The sequence below is a fragment of the Gobio gobio genome (genome assembly GCF_949357685.1).
Source record: "Gobio gobio genome assembly, chromosome: 6".
NCBI lineage: Eukaryota > Metazoa > Chordata > Actinopteri > Cypriniformes > Gobionidae > Gobio > Gobio gobio.
The window spans coordinates 19,120,381-19,144,411 of NC_137102.1; the positions used below are offsets into that span (position 1 = coordinate 19,120,381).

The window sequence follows — 24,031 nt, forward strand, 5'->3', positions numbered from 1 at the left end:
TTGTTTTCCGCCTCTTTTCTCCCGAATTCTTCCAAATTCAGGCGCCCTCTTTCTGTGACCCTGGGAACAATCAATCCTTGCCTTGACAAAATAACAGAAATGTTGTTGCATTGGCCATGTTTCTTTGGTACTGTCAGGAATTTGTCGTTAATGATGGTTGTCTCTTTACATTACGACACTGACACAGTCAAAAAGTATGAGATTTATGTGTTGCACTGTTTTAGCTATTATGAAAATATGGCATTGCATTATCACTTCATTTGTCCTCAGATCTCTTATAAGGTTTTCATTTGATCTAGTCTCTCTTCATTCTGAAGGTCCTCTTTCCACATTTTACCTATTCAGTAGGCCTATCATCATTATATTATTATTTTCTGTCTCAACCATTATGACAACTTGGTTGCACAAATAAAGCCATAAAGGTTTCATTTGCAGCTGGAAACACCACAGATGAAACAGCCACTGCATTTAATGCATGTGTGATATTCTAAATATTTGACATATTTTGTAGGCTATCTGACGGTGTTCATTTACTTTGAGTGGCATTTAGTGTGAAAATAGGTGAGGTTGGTTTCATTGAAACAGGTGAATTCCTGTGAGCGTGTAGAACAGCTTTCATAATAAATCCTTAATGTCAACTTTTTTCAGTTTTGTATTAATTAATTACAAAATATATGATTTTCCTGCAGAATTCCTGGAAAGAAAGAAAAAATCTCTTGCACTAGTGTATACTGTATATGGTAGATATGTTAGACCGTCTCTATTATTACACCAGAGGAGCACTAGACTGCACCTGGTCAAAGAACACAGCAGGAGATTGTTGAGGCTGAAATAAACTGAAAGGCGGCTGTGTTGCAGAGATGAGCGGCGGGAAGTGGACCACAGCATACTAAGCAATGAAATAGTGTTGGCAGGGTTTGTTATTTCATCCTAAATTCTAAGAATTCTTACAATTTTTATAGTTTCGAATTAGCTTTTGTTTTTGTATTTTCAGTTTTAATTAGAATTTTTAGCAATTGTATGCACTTTTGTCTTTTTTATTAGTTTTTAAAAAATATATTTTCAAATACATTTATTTCTATTTCAGTGTTATTAGTAATTTTAATACTAAATCTTATTTCAGTTAGTTGCCAAGACAATATTGATTTCTAATTTTCCTTTAGTTTTTTAAGTCTCATTTAACAAAGGCACTGCACAAAATGGCTTTGGACTATATTTGTGATCTCATTCACCCATACATCGCCTCTAAGTCATTAAGATCTTGTAATCAATTTATTTTATTTATCCCTTGTTGTAAATCAAAAGGTGATCAATATTTCTCTGTAGTTTGCGCTGGAACAGCCCACCTCTGAACATCAGGGCCTCTCCTTGTATGTATACTTGAAAAATCTGTTTATATATATATATATATATATATATATATATATATATATATATATATATATATATATATATATATATATATATATATATATATATATATATAAAAACTTATATACAATTATATATAACTTGATTTTTATTCTCACTGTAAAGCACAACTACGGTTGTGTAAAATTGTACTCTATAAATAAAGTTTGACTTGAATTAACTTCTTTATGAAATATCCTGTGAATATAAAAACTTAAACACAGGAAACAATGTTTTGACTTGGAGTTCAATGTTGTCTCCATTACGACTGCATATAAACCAAAATGCAGAGTAAACGTTTAAGTGAGTTGCAAATTAGTGATCAAAATTGTTTTATGCATTTGTCTTTTTATATAAGATTCTATTTAGTCTCCCAACCAGTAAAAGTGTAATTCTGAGATTTATTTTTGCACTGCAGCACATCAGTCCTGTTCACCAGTGATTTAATAAACAAAGTCGCATTAACCAAACAAATCTAAAATGTTTTTTATTATTTAAATTAGCATAAAAAGCATGAAAAAAACAAAACCCTACATTTCCATGTGATACAATCGAAAAAAACCTCAAAGATACTTTTTTACAACACAGTGATACAATACAGCCACTAATGCTTTCATACAGATGAAAATAAGCACTTTATAAAAAATATATCTCTACATTGTAACATAGAACATAGCGTTTGCCATTCTGACCAAAAGTATCAATCTACACGTCACCTTTGACATCCACATCTTGTTCTGAGAGACCTTTGTTTGAACTCAGTTATTCATGTTTACATGTGGTGGGGAGTGTTTAAGGAAGACAGATGAGGAAGGATCAACCGACAAAAACATACATAACTATACAGTATGCTTTTACAGTTTTTCTTCCTTGTTTTGTAAATCACAAAACGAAAGGAGAAAACGATGATCTCAGCTACAAAAAATATCAATAGGAAACAATGTCCGTGTTTCCCTTTCCTCCTTGGTTTTAGAAGTACTTTATATTGGTCCTTACAAACACCAGCGTCTTTGCCTATCCACAGTGCGGGATACACTTGATAATTTCTCACAGCACCACAAGATGGTGTGCAACTCCATTTTTCTACAGCTCGGCACAAGCAGCTGTTCTTAGACTGAACCTCAGTGGAACGGAAAGTCAAACTGTGAAAAGGGGGCTTAATATTTGAGTGAAATGAGGGGGACCACACAGGACACCCAAAAGTGTATTCTTTGAATTTTTGAGACTCTACTGGCTCTTGTTGGACTCTGGGTAAAGGTGACAGTTACTCTTGAGCTTCTTTGCCCGTCATTTTGTAGATCTCTGTAGGCCCGTCCACATGTGTGATGGTGGTGGTCAGCTGAATGTCCTCTCCACTGTTTCCACCTTGATCAGCTAGAAAAAGAGGAAACCGTATCAGAGACTGATCAACACTTATGTTAACAGAGCATTATGACAGGATAGGAATGGCAGGAAACTGATTTAAGTAAAGGCGATAATATTTTCTCTATATGAAGAATCCAGCATAATAAACAAGATTATACCCCAAAATTGTTGCAGCAAAAAACAAGATCATACACAAGTGCTTTTTTTGCAATCATATCTAGAATTTTTGCGCAATTTGCATTAATTTTGGTGAAATTTTTGACAAATCACCCATTCATTTCTGACCCACAACAGTAACAAAAAAGTAAAATTAGAAATGTTATTGATTGCATTTGAAGCAGGAAGTTTTATATCCAATCACAGTAATGATGTTAACAAGTAACTCAAACAATGCACTGGCAATTTAGTGACATTCTCACAGCTGTGGTCTTGAAATAAAATTCGGAGACCTCTTAGTCTGGGGGCCTCGAAATTCTGTCGAGACCAAGACAAGACTTTCAAAAAAGGCCGGACTTGATTACTACAACACTATAAACCAGTCTATAGCGACCTAATGCCTCCAATATGTTGAAGACAGAGAAGAGAAAACAACATTAGAGATCAAATCTGCATGGCCTGCTTTGGTACGGATGTAGGCGAACCCACGTATGTGACAAGGCTTTCAAAACGAAAAATGGAGCTGGATCCTCTCGCTCTCCAAATAAGCGGCCAGTCAATTCACAGTGCAGAACTCCTTTGTCGCACAAGAAAAATTCAGTGACTGATGAGACTGCTATATATTGTGATGCTACGTGCTGTTGTCTTGCTGTCTTCGGCTTCAATATGCAGTGTTTCCATCAACGTTTTTGATGTTATCGTTGTGTGTAGCGTTAAGAGTGATGCAAAAGCCAGAGCGTCAACATTGAGGGGCCGTTTTCACCACACAGTTTTCAACTAAAAGCGTATGCATTTTGGTCGTTCATTTATACAGCAATGGATTTTTGGAGGCCTGAAAACGCAAACTTTTGAAAAATGGATTTTAAGGAGCAAGTTTTTGAAAATGATAACGACACTGTCTCAGTGTAAACTACAAAAACAGGAATTTGTGAAAACGATGACTTCATTTCACATACGTATTACGTGTTCAGTCAAAGTGTATAGTGTTTCTTTACAAAGTGGAGCAACATTATTATTTAAAAAATGTAATACAATTTCTTTGCATACATTTTAAAATGTAAAATTAATTCCTGTAGTGGCAAAGCTTAATTTTCAGCAGCATATTCTACATGCCAAACATCTTACCAGTCAAGTCATTATTGTAGACTTGGAATTTGCCTCTTTCCCCCGTAGTTTAATTCACGGGACCAGACACCAGTTGTTTTGTCAAGAGATCTCTTTATTTTAAATAATTTTGGTTATTGTCAGCCCATAGGAGAGAGAGACAGTTCTGGATAGATGTTAGAATTTTTGATGGACGACAGTGAAGCTGCGTTATCTCTCTGCCCTCCCGGACAAAAGCTTATGCTTTTATGCACCCCCAAAACATCTGGTTTCCATTAACTGAATGTACACATATTATGCATTGAAACTTACACACACACATTAAAGATACATGCTGTTTCACCATGTGCACACATGGAACCCCATAGTCCAAAGTTAACTCTCCCATGCTCTCTCACATACATGTAATAAAGCATACAACGATTATAAATGATTATAAATAATAATAATAATAATAATAATAACACAGATACAAAACAGTAACTAATTATGAATATTAATGAGAAATAACATTGACTAGTAAAATTTGGTCTACATTATAAACAGATTTTCAGTTCTTACATTTACTCAAATTATAATAGGAGAATTTAGGAAGGATATGACCATTGACATGTCATAAACAATATAATATATTTCGCCTTCATGTTGTCTGCAAAATGTTAGCGAAATGGAGCCTGAGAGCTGAGGGTGATGCCTTTTTTACCACTGGCTCAAGCACCTAAAAAAACTAATTTTTTACCCATAAAAAAAAGGCACAAAATATTGAAGTAATTTTTGAATTTCAAATCTCCTTAATGACTAATCTAATAACAACATACGCCATTTGGGAACAGAAAACCATGAAGAAAGTTTCAAGCATGACATCAAGATATTGATGGTTTTCATTACACCAGTCCAAGTAGGAAGCCTGGCCTAGATTAGAGACACCCACTGCCGCCAAAGAGGCCCATTTCCCCAAAGGAGAAAAAAAACATAAGCCCCACCTTTTCCTGGCATCAAGATGAGCTTGTCTTAAAACAAACCAAATACCAGGAGACTGCATAACATGGTGCTAAGTCAATGCCTCCGCAGTGCTGAAGGTACTGATTTCTTTGTGCTGCAGATATGAAATGACACTTTCTGACTCTATCAAGAGACATCTTTTTAAATAATAAAATTGATTCAGATAACCCATTTATTAAAATACAGCACAAAAAAAAGATTCATGGGGCAAAACGGAGTGGTTTTGGGTGCGTCGCAGTGTAGTGTTAGTTTGTCTGAAAACCAAATAATTCTAATGTTAACATATTCCATGTCAAAATCCGTTTAAGACAAGTCATTTCACTTGGTGGCCACCTTTGAAACGCCTCTCGGACAGCCATTTCAGGCATGTCCTATCTCTTAGAATGGGGAACATTAAGTTATGGTAAACGCCCATCAGTTGTGGTAAACAACAGAGTAATTGTAAGTAAAAAAAAAATTTCTTATCACCTCAATGTCCTTATTAATCAGGTATATTTAAAGGGATATCACCCAGTGATATACACCTAGGATAGCTTGAGGGTTTGTAAATGACTTTCTTCTTTCAGACAAATACAATCAGAGATATATTAAATAATGTCCTGGCTCTTCCAGGCTTTATAAATGGCAGTGAATTGAGGATTTGATTTTGAACCCCATAAAAGTGCATCTGTCCATCATAAAAGATATCCACATGGCTCCGGGGGGTTAATAAAAGGCATTCTTAAAGTGAAACGATGCGTTTGAGTGAGAAAAATATCCATATTTAAAACTTTACACTAAAATAACTAGCTGATGCTAGATTAGGCACGTTTGGTACAAATCAATAATTATTTTAGTAAAATTAGCAACAAACAAACAAACTGAAGGATTGTGATCAAACTTTACAATTACTGATTAAGTGTCCATTCGTCCATTCCATAATGACTGTGAGGTGCATGTAGCTAGAGTTTCTTTGATTGCAGTTGGTAAAGGCTGTAATTTCTAATAACCTATTGTCGATATGCAGCTTTTCGGTGCAGAAGTTTTGCCAGAGACATAAAGTAGACACGGAGTATTCAAGTTGTGAGAATACAGGACACGATCCAGGAACATGTTGCACTTAGTGAAATCGGTTTCTGCGAATGCAGGTGTCATACAAATTTAGCATTTTGCTATTCAGGAGTCTTACCGCTTGACTGCTCGTCCCCGTAGCGTTTGTGAGATGGTGCATAGAGGAACATAAGGGCAAACACATAGAGGTTCCACATGCCGTAGATCCCAGTGAAGAAGGCGCTGTTCACCTGAACCGTGTACCCGCCCCAGTGCCAGTGACCCTCGTTCACCTGTTAACATAACACATACATAACCATGACCATCATCTGAATGAATCAATCCACCTACAATCTACAATGAAATATTTAGAAACAGATTTAGTGGATAACGAATCTATACCTGGCTTATGATGAAGAAGATTACAGTCATGGCAGCACATGCCAGCGTGACCAACATCAGGAATTTGAAGCGGAAGATGAGGCCCTAAGATGAAACAACAAAAATAATTTAAAATAAACTCAAGCTATAAAAATGCTAAATTGTAAAGAACACATGGAACTTAAAAAAAAAAAAGAAATAAAAAGTATAAACTATAAAACTATTGTTCTTAACTGACATTAAATTAAGCGAAACTAAATTTGTTTTTCATTTTTGAAAAAAATTATATTATTTTATTCCGCAAACTACCTTTTTAGCTCATTACCAAATTTGTTTTAACACAAATTTCTTTTGGGTCTTCAACCAGAAGGCTCACTAGTCATATAAATGCTAATACTATCTAGGTTACACATTACCTCATAGTGCAGTCGACGAGCCTTTGTCATAGCAGGTAAGGACGTCCTTTTCCCACTGACGTTTCTGAACACTTGGAACACCATGAAGCACAGGAACAGGAAGTAGAGACATGCACAGATTCCTGCTACAATGATGAAGGCCATCTGCACCAACCCAGGTTAAAGTCATAACTTTACAATACTATTATGCTGATGTCTGTACTTAGGTGATATAGTGTAGTAGTATGCATGGCGTTAAGACATCTTCCTGTGGATCATCATGTAGTCTAGAGGCCTTTACTATATATTAAGACGGAACATATGTGGTACGCAAGGCAGTAGAAGATGCATGACCATAATACAAGACTGAACACCGCTGGGATTTGACAGTCAGCTACCATCATGAAGAGTTTCTATTCGATTAAGAAACATCTGTACCAACAGCCCACACTTTCAGAAGGATACAGCCAGCTCTGTCCCAACATCTGAGGCCCAGATACTGTAGAAAGGATTCTTCAGCTGTACTCCTCTACAAAGGAAAGAAAAAAAATAGTTTACCCAGCAGCACTAAGCACTAAAGAACTCAAGTTAGATGGGAGCTGAGGAGAGTAAGAATGCGGTAAGTTCAACGCTGGCTCACCTCTCACACATATCAAAGATGAAGAGGCAGAATGAGCCAAAAACAATGGGTCCAACCTGCTTCCAGTACACAGAAAAACGGTTTCTCTCAGTCTGGTCCTAGAAGAAAACAACAAAATAATTTATTATAGTAATAAACGTATGGTAATCAGGTCAATAACTCAGTAGCTCAAACACTCCCTCCGTTTTCTAGTGTTTGGACAACAAGGAAAAAATGGCTCTTACCATGAGATGTTCTCCACAGAAGATGATCCAGAAGGAAAGCAGCATGGCGTAGAAGATGCCCTGACGGATGTCACCAAACAGCAGCATCCAGGTCCAGTCAAAACCCACCGAGAACCATTCCACTGGGATGTTGATGAAGGTCATGGAGATTCCCAGAGCGAAGATAACCCTGAAAGAGAGCAAAGTGTACAGGGATAGGATCATTATCAATATACTGGCAAAGATCATTTTATTACCAACGTATATCTGAGAAGATATCAAAAGAGTAGAACCAAGAAGAACCAAAACACCAAAAAAGGTCTTGCTCTTTGTTCTCTAGTGTTTGAAAGCAGGCATGCTGGGACAAGCTAGAAGACCATTTGGTGAGACATAGATGGGGTGTGGAATGTGACTTCAAACACATGAATCACATTCCAGCCTGCCCAATCGGGGCAGAAAGAGACCATATTGTGTTGGAATGCTGGGAATTTCCCATGAGTTCAACTCTGGTGAGGGTACAAAGGTGCGTTTGGTTAGCTGAAAAGCTGCTTTGTTCACATCGGCAGCAATCAAAAAGTAAAACTTGATATTAAAGGACAGACGATCCCACAATAAAGAAAGGGATACATTTTTCTTTACAACTTTAGTTCAAAACATATGTATAAACGTTCATAGAATTTAAATACAGTTTTCAAGGTACACTACCATTCAAGAGTTTGGGGGGTTTTGAAAGAAAGAAATTAACACTTATTCAGCAAGGACGCATTAAATTGATAAAAAAGACGCATTAAAGTTGATAATAATAGGAAACGTTTCTTGAGCAGCAAATCAGCCGATTAGAATTATTTCAAAAACTAAAAGAATTACATGGAAAAAAATAGACGTTTAGATTCCTCTTAAACATCAAGGGCACGAAAAACTAGCTGTGAATTGCAAGAATGCAAGACAGCACACATCCATGACGTCAACTAAAATAAGTTGTTCCCTGGAGACGTGTGTAACTCGCACACACGCAGCGCCTCTGTCGGCTCCACTAGCATGAAGCAGCATTTTGGCATCATTCCAATAATAAGAAAGTCAGCAGGGAGCTCATGTCACACAGTCTTGGGCTTCTCTCTTTGAGATGTAAAAAAGGATTGTAGCTCCATCTTGATGCTCTAGTGGAAAAGTATGCCAGTCAGCTCGGCAAAGCTTTTAAAACATGAAAAAATTATTATCCTGCCTACGAGTCGCACAAGTATGACTGCTGAGAGCTTTCAGTCTTCTGGGACTGCCAGTGCCAAACCAGAGTGAGGGAGAAATTGATAAATGGTGCATGTGGTGTTTAATTTGTAAAGAAGAAAGATTAAGTGAAATGATGAAAAAGATTTCTTCAGGAAATATACATTTTCGGATCTTGGGCACCTGACTAAAATAGTGTCATATCAAACACTGTTCACAGAGCAATGCATTTTGTATTGAAAAAAAAAAGTGCTAAATAAATGCATTCCTACAGCTCAAACAGTTGAACCAAGGTCATGGAATGCATGAATTGATAAATGTTAAAGGGATAGTTCATCCAAAAATTACCCCATGATTTACCTATACTAAGTCATTTCTAAGTCATCCTAGGTGTAAATGCCATTCTTTTTTCTGGCAAACACAAACTGAGTTATATTAAAAAATATTTCCTGGCTTTCCTGGCTCTTCCAAGCATTTTGGCAGTCCAAAAAAGTGCATTCATCCATTATAAAAGAAATCCACACGGCACCAGGAGGTTGATAAAGGCCTTCTGAAGAAAATCGATGGGTTTATCAAGTAAAATATCTAGCTTCCACCATTCTAGGGTGAACTATCCCTTTAAATGCAATTAAGTTGCTTTAAATAAAAGTATGTATGCCATATGCATAGAGGTAAATAAATGAAGTGCTTCGGATTTATGATTTTCATCGGAATTAACAAAGAAATATAGACCTATTTTTAGAGACCAGGAACCATATTCACAAAACATCTTAAGGCTATAAGTAGCTTCTAACTTGCCGATTTAGGAGAAATTCTTAAAAATAATGGGCGTGTCAGTCCTAATTTTAGTACTCCTAAAATACACTGTACACCATTGAGGCAGGCAATAGGCGATAGAGTCTTGGGTGCTGAGCCTTCTCCCCTTATAAATGCGACAAATATTTTGATTTATAGATTTTAATCTGCGATGACATAACATAAAGGGTTTATGTACAGGCATTATGCATTGAATGATGGAGAATAAAACATTGAGGTCAAGTTGAAAATAAACGTCCCATCGTCTGCACTGATAGGCTTGTTGGGCAGTTCGGGTGACCCGAGTTAGAGTTCCGACTCGTGGACTTATCACTTACCCCCTTTCTCTCTCCCACTTTGCCTCCTGTCTACTCACTGTCCTATCATAATAAAACAGCAAAAAACCCTAAATAAATCTTTAATAAATTAACAGATAAATAAAAATAACAGATAAAATAATGTCCAATTACCTGTAGCAGTTTTTTTTCACGAGTTCACACTTACAAATGATTGAATAAAGAACACGAGTAAAATAAGCATATTTGGCATGCCGCCGAGGGTATTGAGGGCTCCAAGCTTGGAATTTAGCCTAAATCCAGAGTACTCCCCCGTATCCCCAGCTGAGAATAGGAACCAGCCGAGAGTGAGTCGTCGGGGTGGTGGAGGGATACAGAAAGCTGTCGAGGTAACTAGGCGAGTCGGCTGTGTATACTGTATGCCTTCTCTCTCTGATTAGATAGACCATTTGAACACGATCCTCCCTAACTTGGTTTATTAACATCGTTTGTCGCTTGGATTCTTCAAATCTCTCGAGATGCAGAGCTGCTGACAATTAGTGGCACTGTAAGGATCGGTTTTGGTACTAAGACAAAAGCTGAGATACACACCCCAGCAATTGAACAATAAACGTCACTAATCTTCAGAGAAGATCTCACAGAAACTGTGTGACACCACCCTGACAAACATTTCACCCCCTCCCCATTTTGCCCTCTCCTTGCCCTGTTTTCAAGTCACCAAATCCAGATATACCAGTGATGATGTATCTTGTAAATCTATTGTTTTATCCCTTTCATGTTTGATGTCTTTTTAAAGGTCTCTGTGTGAATGGTAAAATGGTCTCAGTTTCACTGCAGTCACTAGTAGTATTAGAAAGATTGAAAACTAATGAGAATTCAGTTCTCCTTTTTAGGAGTCTCTTCAAAGATATCTGATCCACTCCCCCAAAACCAGGTGGTTGTGTTGCAAATATTTATAACCCTTTTGTTCTAGTTGGAGTATTTAAGGGAGGGTAACCGAACTCTCAGGGGGAACATTCTGTAGTCAGAACCCCCATGTTGTGCTGGGTCAGTGTCTTTTGAGACACTCACTGACCCACTCACTGGAACTGCATGTATTGTGCCAGACATGATGACTCTTAAATTATTTTCATATTGCTTTGCAATTGTGATTTATGTTTTTACGCTGATTAGTTGTGTACCATGGATTCTTGTTTACTTATTTACTTTTCCTGTCTGGCCAAAATAAATGTTAATCTTGACTTATCTTGAATTATTCTGAAATCATTTTTCTAGTATGGATCGATGTAGACTCCTTAATTACTGCAAAATCTAGGGTTATGATAGATCACACCGATGACGGCACGACTGAAGCATGGGGCACAGCGTGCGCGATATTCCGATTTCTGACTATCGCTGGATTAGCAAGTTGTAGTCCGTGGATATGACAAAAAATTACGCTTTTTGTTGAGTGAGCATGTGCAACCACTTAAAGGTAACATATCCACTCTGCATCCTCTGACTAATCTCAGAAGTAATCATTTTGTGCTCGTGAACGCGCGAACCGGACGCGTCTGTTCGGTGCGATTTTGTGTCTCTCGATGAACGAATATGAAAACTAGGAAGATACAAAGAAAATCAACGATCTAAATTAAATCGCAACTAATCTTAAAATCAGCTGATAAACTCTAAACGTAACACACTTTATGGAGTCACTTAGAATTGGAGTCAGATAAAATTATTAATGGAGTCAGATTTAAAATGAGATATCAATAAATTAAGAGAACTTCACCAAAATGCTGAAAAGGCTTACACGCAGAATTCCTTTTGACCAAGCCATTAGCATCCGGTTTTTGGGCTAAATGGATGGAAGTTTACAACACAGCCTACATTTTAAAATCTTTATTTGAATATGGCAACATGATACCACATTTTACAATATTTCTATAATTAAATCACTGACAGAGAACCTTCCCCTATCAGACGATCACTGTGGGCATAGTTAATAAGTGTGTTGACATCATCCAGAGCAATAAGTTCAACCTAAGACTTCTCTCTATTCCTTAGTAAAAGTTGGTCTCTGTAGCTTTGTGAATAGGTTTTAAGATGAAACTCTTACCTAAGAACTTTTACTGCTATTTAGGAGAACTCTTAGTGGTAAGATAAAACGTTGTGTGTATACAGCCACATAATATCACAGAGACTTAAGGGAGGACCCATTTGACTCAGGCCAGTAAGCAGACACCTAGAAACCACACAGCAACACTGTTAAAACAACTCATAACCCTGGTAACCACCCCAGCCAGAAAAATGTTTCTTATGGTCACACCAGTGTGAGGATCTAAGTTCTCTTATATTTCCTCACTCCCTTGACCAGTAAACTAAAACAAGAAACATTCTAGTCCTATGTTCACTTTTGACCTAGAAGTTTAATGTAATCTAAATCTAAGGAAGTGACAGAAACATAGCTTTACTTTTCCAGCAGGACCGGTGGCCTGGTCATCTGGGTGATTCTCTTCCAGTACCAGATCATGATAATGAGGATGCTGGGAGTGAGGAACGTCTTCATGGCAAACCAAACCTTGGTGAAGCCACCGTTTTGATGAATGCTCTGGAAAGTTACATTGAGAGGGAGATTATAGTGACATCATGAGAAACACATTAAAGAGACTTAATTGATGGGTATGGTTGTTTGCTGAGAGTCAAATAAGAGGAGCAAGCCAAACAAAAGAGGTGAAGATTAAGAGGTGATGCAATCCAGATGTCTTCAGTCCACTAACATTTGTATAACCATTGCCCTGTCCAGAAGTGTGTGCCAATTAAAACAAGCCGAGACTGGGCCAAAATCCTCCCATGCAAACAATGCTCAAACAAAACCGCCTACAGAACGTATCCATCAAAGTCATAGTCTGAAAACTCACCACAAGACGGATGTCTTTGATTTCTCCAATGCCGATGTTGACTTTTTTGCGTTCGTTGACAGGTAGCCGGATGTTGAGGAGATAGTACTTATGGGCCACGCTGCCAACCTCCATAAAGGGCAACAGGTCACAATCATAGTAACGGCCTTCATTCTCAGTAGTCTGAAAAAAAAAAAAAAAAATAGCTTACAGAGACTGAAGGGAACTAAACATACAAACTATATACACTTTTTTTTTTTTTACAATATTTGACAATTAAAGTCTGTAGTCTTTACTTTTATCCCTTAAAACTCATCTTTGATCACCAAAATTACATATTTAAAAGTTTTCCTGAGAAAAAAAAAAATCTTCATGCCTTAAAATAGCTTGAATGTTTTCAAAAAGTCTCTACACCCTTGCTTCATGTAGTATATGTGTTCCCATGACTATGCAAATTAGCCCCGCCTCCACTCACTCACACCAGCTCAGAGACCCACTCGGTCAACTTTTACTTAAGTTACTGTAGTAAACTCTGCAAAGGTCTCGCTCTTTACAGACACATAACTGTAATTAATAACGATTAGCCTTTTGCTTGACTACGTTATCGAACAGCTAATAATGATGTGTTGCTGATGTTACACAAAACCATTTTAAATCAATAAAAAAAAAATCTGCATCCTTAGAAACGCTTTGAACATTATAGAACTTCAGTAGAGAAAGGCATCTATTTCATAACAACATCATACACATAATTTACTGCTATATTTCAAAATTTACACAATTTTTCATTTCAACAGAAAAATATACTGGTATGGCTTCTCGAGACTCCCCTGCTTAACAGCATAGTAATGATGATATGCTAAAGCCCCCCTGGGTTAACGTGATTGTTTCTGAAGTCACAAACTACCTTGTAATCACTGTCGATTTCAAATTGCGTTTTTGAGACTCTTTGGTTCACTGGAATTTTAAGGAGAAAATACTCAGCATTGGTGTTGTTGACCTATGAATTTGCACATGATTAGTCTGAAAGCACATTAAAAACACCACATAGACTTATAAAAAACATTCTTCACCACAGGGGGTCTTTAAAATCGGTGCAACGATTGTAACACTTTCCAGTAAGGGGTGTGTTTGAATCTGGTATGGGTCAGAAATGACTAGTGCGTTTACCTTGGTTGCAGTGAAATTGCAGCTCAGTTTGCGATGTTCTATGGAATGGGCCATCTCAGTCCACTCACCCAGGGTGCTGTCCCTATAGGCCAGACCAACGTCCATGGTGACCAAAGCTCCATCATCTACAAGCCAACATCGAACACACTTACTTCAGTTTGACATTTCAGAATGATTCTGCACTTTAACCAGTAATAGTTGCTGCATTTTAGAGAAATCAATTAATATAATTAAACAATAACCCCTATGACTTTTCTTCTGTGCAACACAAAAAGTGATTTTTTTAAAGGAATATCCTGGCCACTCTTTCAAATTGTGAAAGTAAATGAGGACTGGGAGTCTCAAGCTCCAAAAGTACAATACAGTATTTAAATACAAAAATGGTCCATTTGACTCGTTTGCCAAGTTAATCCAAGTCCCCTGAACACATACAATAGCAACTGACTGGAAAAAAACAACAAAATGTAAGTAATTTAATTTAATTGCCTGATAATCTTCCCCTGTAAACCGCTACAACTGAACCGGTGCCGGATTCACAAAGAGTCAAGTATAAAATTCTTAATAATTGCTATTTAGGGCCCGAGCACCGATGGTGTGAGGACCCTATTGGAATTGCTCAGCCTATTATTATTCTTCTCCCAAATGAATCGCATTTTTGAGGGCCTAAACATGCTCGAAAACTCCTTAAACTTTGCACACGCGTCAAAAGTGATGCACACGCGTCAAAAGTGATGAATATATACGTCTGCTATGGGTTTCAGAATTAGACGTGGCAAAATGGCTTGATAGCGCCACCTACAACATTTAAATTAAGCACCGTTCGAGCTACGTTATGTACGAGTATGAAATTCGGTAGACACATGTAAAAGCACAATACCTAAAAAAAAGACCTTGGGTGCAAAATCTGAAAATCCAACAGGAAGCGAGATATTTTTAATTTTCTCTGCAAATTTTTTGCAGTTTTTGCCATTTCCAGACATTGTATTTGAACAAACTCCTCCTAGAGATTTAATCAGATCAACATCATATTTGCACAAACTAATCTAAAGGCCTTAGCCTTTAAATTAAATTGCGAAGATCTTGAGTTTTCCCTGAAGCCTCACAAAGTTCGACGTTTCGCCATAAAACAGGAAGTTGTTGTAACTCGGGCATACAATTTCCGATCTGCCCCGAACTTCACGTTTTATTAGAGTCCTGGCCTGAACACATCTACATGCCAATATTCAGTTAGTCATAGCGCCGCCTGTGGGCAACAGGAAATGCCTTGTTTTACATTGTGATTAACTCCTCATTGAGATTTAAACAGAACAACATCATATTTGGTCAGTCTAATCCTAAGGCCTTGGTGATGTTAAATTGAGAAGATCTTGAGTTTTCCCTGAAGGGTGTGTCTGTGGCGGCCTGACAAAGTCTGATGTTTCGCATCAAAATGACTTTGCTGTATTTCTCCTATATTTACCCGCTTAAATGCATGTCGCTCCCTATTCACTGTTTCCGTGGCCCCGGGTGCGAGGGGCCTTTCATCGCTGCTTGCAGCTTTAATTTCTTCTTATTATCAAACTTAAGAATAAAATTAAGAATCATTTTTTTTTAAAAGATTGTTCTAAAAGTGAAACTTATTTGAATAACTGAAAAGAATATTCTTAAAAATCATTGTAAATAAGTTTATAAAGTTAGGATAACCTCCAACTTAGCTAAACGCCTGTCAAGCCATTTGCGATTTAAAAAAAAATTATAATAATAATAATAATAATAATAATCATAAGATAGTCTTAAGAGGATATTTGAGAACTTTTTACACTCTTATGAAGAACTTAAGAAAGAAGTTGAATTTTAAGAATATTTCCGTGAATCCAACCCCTAATTTGTGAATTAATCATTTAGGCCAATTTTGTGAACTAGATCAGATCGATGAATTGAAATGATCATATTTCATAATTCTAAGTGAATGTTAAATTCAGTCAGTTGCTCACACAATCATTATCTTAAAAATGCAGTGCAGGAGTCGTATGAACCGTTTTTACTTTTTTTTTTTTTTTTTTTGTAATTTCAGATTTTAACAACATCAGGATATTGCTCAAATTCACGTTTGATGTTCCGAGAAAAAAAAAAAAAAAAAGTCACAGGTTTGCAACATGACGGTGAGTAAATGATAGAATAAATTTTTTCAAGATAACTTCTCTTCCAGATTTTCACATCTGGAAAAATGAAATGAGTGCCTGCTGACTGAAGAACAACAGCGGACATTTATGCACAAGGCCAAATGCAGACATGTGAAATGACAGGCTCATGACAGCTCATACCATTCTCATAAAGTCTCGTCATCGTTGTGTGGCTAAAAGTAGCTCAAGGTAACCTGGGAACCGTTTAGTCTATGGACACCCTATTCAAGTCAATCATAACCTCACAGACTGGCATTTCCATAAATGTTCCAAACTCAAGCAAGTATGCAAGGGGGATTGTCAAAGTATTAGAGAGTCATGTGGTATGATTCTTCTGAGCTTTGGGAAAGCAGGAGGTAGCTGGGAAAGGGGCCCGTGGTTTAGATCGCTTTGCACAGCCCTGTGTGTTCCACTTCACCTCTCTAAAGAGATCCTTGTTGTGTTATGAAACAAGCTGGAGAGCACTAAAGAGAATTCCTGGACATGGAGGGCTGAGCTTTATGGGGGGAGGGGCAGGAGGTAAAGAAAGGCAGAAAGCGGCAGACATTATTAGCCCGGTCCTCTCTCCTCCAGCGTGTCTGCAGTGGCCCCCACCTACGAGCGGCTGTGCCAAAGAGCTTTGAATGTCAGCTTAGCGCACACAAACATTCCGCCCGGGCGCAGTGCACATCACCCCGGCGACTAAGCCATTTCAACAGCTGTGTTATTGCTGGAGACCGGCCAAACTGTTGCTGCTTGGGCCAGAGAGATGAGAAAGCGAGAACCAACGGCACTCCATGGAAAATGAAGCAGAGGGGCTGGTGACAGGGGCGTCGCTAGACCCTTTTTTGGGGCCAGAGATATGAGAAAGTGAGAACCAACGGCATTTCAAGGAAAATGAAGCAGAGGGGCTAGTGACAGGACCGTCTATAAAGTTTTGCCATGCACCTGTAAAATTCTCTGATAAATCATTGTCTTATGAGTTAGGTTAAAATAGATAGAAACAGGCTTTCCTATTCATTGAGCATTGCCATTTACATAATTTGAATGATTTAAAACAATCATACACCTCTGCCGCGCCCACTCATTGTGCTCCTCCTATTCCTTCACTTTTCGACTTGCACTCAGTCAGACTATTATTTATAATACAACGTTGTAGAGGAGAGGTAAGTACCAGGCTAACGCTTATTGTTGTGATTGAGTAGTACCCATTTGAATTTGTATTATTTAGTTGAATGAGGACATCCCGTTTGCCAGATCTAGTTTACTTGGGCACACGTTTGATTGTTAGCTTCTTAAAGGGTTAGTTCACCCAAAAATGAAAATTCTGTCATTAATTACTCACCCTCATGTCGTTGGACACCCGTAAGACCTCCGTTCATATTCGGAACACAAATGAAGATATTTTAGTTGAAAGCTGATGGCTGAGAAAGGCTTCACACAGGCCTCCATTGGCATTCAGTACATTGACACTTCCAAGATCCATGAAAGGCACTTAAAACGTCGTTACAAAGTCTATCTCACCACAGTGGCTCTACATTAATCATACAATGCGACGACAATAGTTTTTGTGCGCAAAAAAAAATCAAAATAACACCTTTATCCAACTTGTTCTTGTCTTCCGTGTGCGCCTCCACGACGCATGCGCGAGAATATGACGTAGCGCCGGTGTTCGGGAATCGATGAAATACACACTTAAGCCCCATTTTGAGCACTACGCCGAGACCTAAAGCACGATCAATGTAGAATCCAACAGCTTAGACACGCACGTCTTCCTCTGCTCGTAAACAAATCGCTTCTGGGTCATATGTCCGAACGCCGGATCTGCGTCATATTCTCGCGCATGCGTCGTGGAGGCGCACACGGAAGTCGAGAACAAGTTGGATAAAGGTGTTATTTTGATTTTTTTTTGCGCACAAAAACTATTGTCGTCGCATTGTATGATTATTGTAGAGCCACTGTGGTGAGATAGACTTTGTAACAACGTTTTAAGTGCCTTTCATGGATCTTGGAAGTGTCAATGTACTGAATGCCAATGGAGGCCTGTGTGAAGCCTTTCTCAGCCATCAGCTTTCAACTAAAATATCTTCATTTGTGTTCCGAATATGAACGGAGGTCTGACGGGTGTCCAACGACATGAGGGTGAGTAATTAATGACAGAATTTTCATTTTTGGGTGAACTAACCCTTTAACTGCTAAAAGAATCCTTGCTTATCTCTTAATTTGGCAGTTAAAAAAAAAACTAAAATTTTGGGGGGCCTATGCTACAGTGATGACCAAACTCTAGAAATTCCCCTGGCTGCTGATCCAGGTAATGGTCATGTGATTCATCAGAATAGACTGAAAGTAGAAATACAGGACTTATCAAGGGATTCTGTACATGTCTTGTGAACAGAATTACGCCGTTATAGATTTTTATAAAAAGGTGCATTTTTTTCTGTTTTGGTAAAAGGAAAGGTTGTAAAATAAAATCATATCCTCGGCGGGGGGGGGGGGGGGGGGGGGTGGACATGCATTGCATTTTATCTAAACAAATCCAAATATAAATGTATATTACTATAATAATTATAAAAAATGTTTAAAAACAAACAAAATGTGCAAATGCATTCTGTCCTGTGAAAAGAACCCTCTGCGAGGACTTCAGATGATGCCAAATCTGAATCAACATACACAACTGCCAAATTTTCTATATATTGTAATCATTTATGATCACAACTTGTATTCATTTAGGCAGAAACAATGATCGCATTCATGCAATTACTACATGACATTAGCTAACAGCATTTTATATTATCTTAGTACTGTACATTTGGATATATTACTTTGACACTCACATCTCATAACAGATTACTCTAAATTGAACTGTAGAAACATGCATTTTTCTGTAAAGCTGCTTTGAAACTATATGTATTGTGAAAAGCACTATAGAAATAAATGTGAATTAAATTGAATGTCATGCAGCAGTGCAGTCTCCACAGTGGATGGCCATAGATAGTGTACACAGTTGCTTTGCATTGGTGTCTTTACCCATGTGTCATCTGAAGCAGCGGTAACATGCCCCTCTCTTTGGCTTTCTCTGAACAATATGTTACTTTTCCAGAATTAATTGACTTTCCAAACATTCCGCCTGTGATTGGTGAATGCTGAGTGCCAAATGAATCCCTGCTAGGACCTTATTAGAAGAGACTGTTGACAGTCTGTGAGGTCTTGCTCAGAGAACAGGACACAGAGAGAGAAACTGCTCTGGCAGAAGATCACACAAGACTCATGGTAAACACATAACATCTGGCTGAGGAGGATCTTCTAGGAGAGCACATTCCAGATGCTGCTACGAAACCCTGAACAACAAAAGGTTTCTTCAAGTGCTGAACGCATAATGCAATGATCTGCGTTAAAGATATTTATAGTGAGAACGCTGTGCCAAACAAACAGGGAAAAAAAACAGTTTTTTGCTGGTTTATGCACAAGCATGTGCTTCAGGGTGGAGTATATAACCGCTGGAGCATGGTGGCTTCCACACTAGCAGTTAATGTGCTAAGAAACCAAAAAGACCCCTCTTACATTTCTCAAGACATGAATAGCCAAAAGGTGCTCCTGCTGCTAGAAGGAGCCGATGTTCCGCTCACTTTCCCAGACTGCTCTAGCTCGACAATGGCTCTTCATTAGTGGCCAGTGTTATCCGCTTAATCCTGTCTTTGAAAGGGCAGATTTGGAGCCGCTCCAGATCGACACCCTCCCACAACCAGATGATTTTAAATGGCAACAGTACTATGCATGTCTACACGGCTGGAACCAGTCAGGTTCAAACAAAGACATGGTAACTTGAAAAATAAATGAGAAACTGTCAAGAAGAACCTGATTTAAATAGGAAATTGTGATGGAATGTAACAGTCCAGGGGCAACACCAGGCCCATTTTAGGGCCCCTAAATTTCCACCTAACCCCACTAACAATGAATTCCGTTATATGTACACTAATAAGTGATCACCTCAGCCCTCATATGAACACAGCGGCAGGCTTCGACTCATCCCCGTATTTTAGTCTGCGTTATTCAGCGTGTTCCTCAAAACGCTGCATTTTTAAAAAAAAATTCCTTTCATCTAAATGGCATAAGACTTTATGACTTGTGATTCCCACTCTTGCTATACTTTATACTTCAGTACAATAAAATTGCTTAAATTTGTCATAATATTGATTTTATAATAAATCCAAAAGCAAAATGTGAAAAGAACTATGAAAGGGAGTAGGAGTGCAAATAAACTAATGAGCGCTCCTCTGCTGCCATCTACTGGTTATAGCGGTAATTTCATGTCATTTTCTTGTGTTAAAGGGGTGGTAAACCACGATTTCACTATTCTAACTTTAGCTAGCGTGTAATGTTGCTGCTTGAGCATAAACAACATCTGCAAAGTTACAACGTTCAAAGTTTAAAGCAAAGGGAGATATTTGCTTTTAAAGAAATCAGTTTCTAAGAACTACAGCAAACGGCCAGTAGGCGACTACACACATTCCTCCAGGGTTGGTGACATCAACAGGCTCAATATTTACATAAACCCCTCCTCCGAGAATATTAAATAAGGGGGGGTGAGGCCATTTTGTATCGCGGCGCTGTTGTGGTATAGTTAGGCTGGAGTGTTGTTGCCGCCGCGATGCCAAGGAAACGCTGTTATTTTCATCCGGATTGCAGGTCTGGGGTACTTGCTTTGTTCAGCCTTCATAGGGACAGGGGTGCGTTGCAGAGCGTTTAACATACAGCATGTTATATGCACGTGTGTTTGAGACGGGGAACAGGCGCGCGCGGGGCTCCCTGCAGCACATCTCACGGAGGAAAACATCCACCGTCTTCGCGATTTCAATGCCGGATTTGCACAACGTCAGCTGCGTGAAAAAAACACTGCCGGTGTGTGGATGCACGACGCGCGCGCTGCACATTTCACGGAGGACAACTTCCACAAACTTCGAAAGTTCAATACAGGATATGCACAACGGCTTGTCCTGAAAACTGGATTTACAAACAGAGGCTGTTTACGGGCCACAACCTGTAAGTCTGATTTATATTTCATCGATGTGTTTTCCTGTAATAGGTTGTAGCAAGGAAGTAAACAGATGACAGCGCTGTTCTGCAAACCAGTCTGTTAAATGCTCATTCATACTTAACGTTATCCGACGAACACCTAACGTTACAAACACTAACGTTAAAATCTCAACAGCGAACCTGGCATTAGTGTAAATTATTCTTTGATTAGAGCTTTTATGTATTGTTTATCTACAGGCATGCTAAACATGGTTCTGTGTGTGATTTGGCTAACTTACTAGTTAAAGCCAGTGCTTAGTGTTCGTTTTGGGTTAGTTCTTGCGACAGATATTTGGCTATAATCGTTCTAAAAATACAAAAGTAACAGTGCCATTCAGTAGCGATCATTATAGATCCACAGTCTTTACTCTTGAGGACTGAACAGGTTCTGCTCGATCATCTTCACTCAAATGTTCTGGGTCTGATTCGGGCTCATATGGTTTTATTGACGCCGTTGTTTCTAATACTGACCAAAGCACAGCCTCCGGTAAAGGTAAGGGGCGTGATGTTTCCGACAAACGTGCACTAGGCGGTTAGCGAATAACAACACACTGGGCCAGCTAACCAGTCTGAGCCCATCGCGTATTTTTGAGGGACTGGCTTCATACAACCCGGAAAGCATCAGACCGTTTTACAAGGAGGGACAGAGCAGTGTAGAATAAAGGTCAAATATATGAAAAATAAGGCAATTTTTTTTTTAACGAAGCATGAACACATGTTACAGTGCACACCACAAACACAGTCAAGCCTTCAAAAGAACGTGTTTTACCACCCCTTTAAAAGTGTTTTTGTTTTCCACCAAGTGACAGAAATCCTCCACTAAATCATGGCACATTTTCCATGTTATCTCCATGAATGAAAATGAGAAATCTAGATCTATAAAGTTAATTTTACTGCACAAATGTAGAGTTTAAAAAAAAAAGTGTTTAACGTATTAACATTACGTGTTGAAGAATATTTTAAAAATATTTTACCCCAGGGCTCTCATATCTCACGCATTGGGCGTGAGACACACGCATTTCAACCCGTTCACACGCTCACACCTTATATTTCTCATGCAGAGAAATGTCCAGGATAATGTCCACCAAGTTGCGCTGCTATTAGAGGAATCAAGTGAGTTCCACAAAGAGTTCAGAAGGCCCTGCCACGCACCAGCCAATCAAATAAATATAGCTACCGAACAGCCAATCAGAAAATAGCATTGCTGTATCCGGGTAAGATTTAGATATTCCCGCGACAACAACGTTAACATTCTGCCACCTACTGGTGGTTTAGTTTAATGTTTTCTTTCCAACATTTCTTATTTGTATATTCGAAAATATTTAAAACAATCTCATAAAATGTTTCAGTGTAAATTATTTAATTTGATTGGCAACAGCCCTATAGTGTCTTATTCTAATTTAATTTATAGATCAAACTTAAGAATATAAAATGAAAGCTGAAGCATAGCCTATACTTAGTAAGAATATGGGGAAAATGCCCAAAGCTGATTGAGACTATTTAAGACTATTGCTTCAGAATAAATTATATGTAAATTCTGAAAAAAAAAAAAAAAAAAAAAAAAAAAAAAATTATGGATTATTAATTTGCCTCTTTCCTGACATCTTTTAAATAGAGAAATGCAAGAATTAATACTATGCACACACACACACACACACACACACAGAAATGTTGAATTAAATAAAATATATTTTTTATTTATTTATCAAAAAAATTCAGATCAGAACCTCGTCCCCACCGTCGCCAAAATCTCACTCTGAACTCAGTTCAAAACTTGAGAGCCCTGTTACCCTCATATTGGCAATCTAGATAATTACAGTAATACAAGGTTTGTCTATATTCTTTAAGGTCCCATGGCATGAAATTTTCATTTTATGAGGTTTTTTAACATTAATATGAGTTCCCCTAGCCTGTATATGGTCCCCAATTGGCTAGAAATTTTGATGGTTGTAAACCGAGTTCTGGCTGTCTTTCTCTGCCTTTGAGAAAATGAGAGCTCAGACGAGCTGCTCTGGAATTTTCCTGTTATGACGTCATACCAGGAAAGGTTACCTCCCCCTTCCTCCACTTTGCCCGCCCAGAGCATTCGGAGAAAATGGATTCAGTTTATGTCAGCACAGGCTTTACAAACAGACTTTACGATATGGATTCGACAGCACCGCGACAAACAGTGTTCATTAATGCCTGATCTGTGATCAGTGATATCTGATGTGTAGCTAATCATTCAAGTGTTCACAGACTTTCTTTCTAGATCGTTTAATGATCGCTGTCTTGATGCCCTAAGTGTAATGCATCACACGTCGCGAGTGTATCTGCACACTTGCCCAAACTGCCATTATAATGAATGACACTGTTATGCTACACAAAGCTCTTACTGTATTCATGTCGACGTTGTGTTTGCTGTTAGTTGTGGTGAAAGCATTTTGTGAGAGAAAACGCGTTGCAATGACGAGATCACTGCATTCACGCGATCAACAGACTGTCTGTACTCAGTGCTCATTACTGCAGCCTTTCATGTGATAGGAATAGATCATAAAATAATGCTATAATTCACACTTTGACGATTCGTTCATCTCGACGGCTGTAATGGTACATTACATGTGTTATAAAGGTGGAAGACAGAGTCAATGTGACTGGGACTGTTTATTCAGAACTCTCAGATACAAATAAGCTCTCGCTAACAGCACAGTGCTCTCAGTACAATACTCAGTACAATAAATGTAGCGGACCCCGTCCGAATGATGGCTAGACTTTACTGATGTTTCAGGAGT

The 24,031-nt window shown here is 38.3% G+C and overlaps 1 protein-coding gene across 1 annotated transcript in view; it reads right to left on the minus strand.

Moving 5' to 3' along the window:
* Positions 1 to 1,792: 1,792 nt before the first annotated feature.
* wls (Wnt ligand secretion mediator) overlaps positions 1,793 to 24,031 on the minus strand; it is a 28,094-nt gene continuing 5,855 nt past the window's right edge. Inside the window, exons 3-12 of the mRNA XM_079819124.1 lie at positions 14,047 to 14,171; positions 12,898 to 13,059; positions 12,451 to 12,587; positions 7,707 to 7,875; positions 7,483 to 7,580; positions 7,308 to 7,371; positions 6,864 to 7,007; positions 6,469 to 6,552; positions 6,206 to 6,359; positions 1,793 to 2,784 (exon numbers count right to left, since the gene is read on the minus strand). Of these exons, the coding sequence (XP_079675250.1) occupies positions 2,675 to 2,784; positions 6,206 to 6,359; positions 6,469 to 6,552; positions 6,864 to 7,007; positions 7,308 to 7,371; positions 7,483 to 7,580; positions 7,707 to 7,875; positions 12,451 to 12,587; positions 12,898 to 13,059; positions 14,047 to 14,171 (1,247 nt within the window). The 3' untranslated portion in view covers positions 1,793 to 2,674. The remainder of the gene's footprint in view (positions 2,785 to 6,205; positions 6,360 to 6,468; positions 6,553 to 6,863; positions 7,008 to 7,307; positions 7,372 to 7,482; positions 7,581 to 7,706; positions 7,876 to 12,450; positions 12,588 to 12,897; positions 13,060 to 14,046; positions 14,172 to 24,031) is intronic.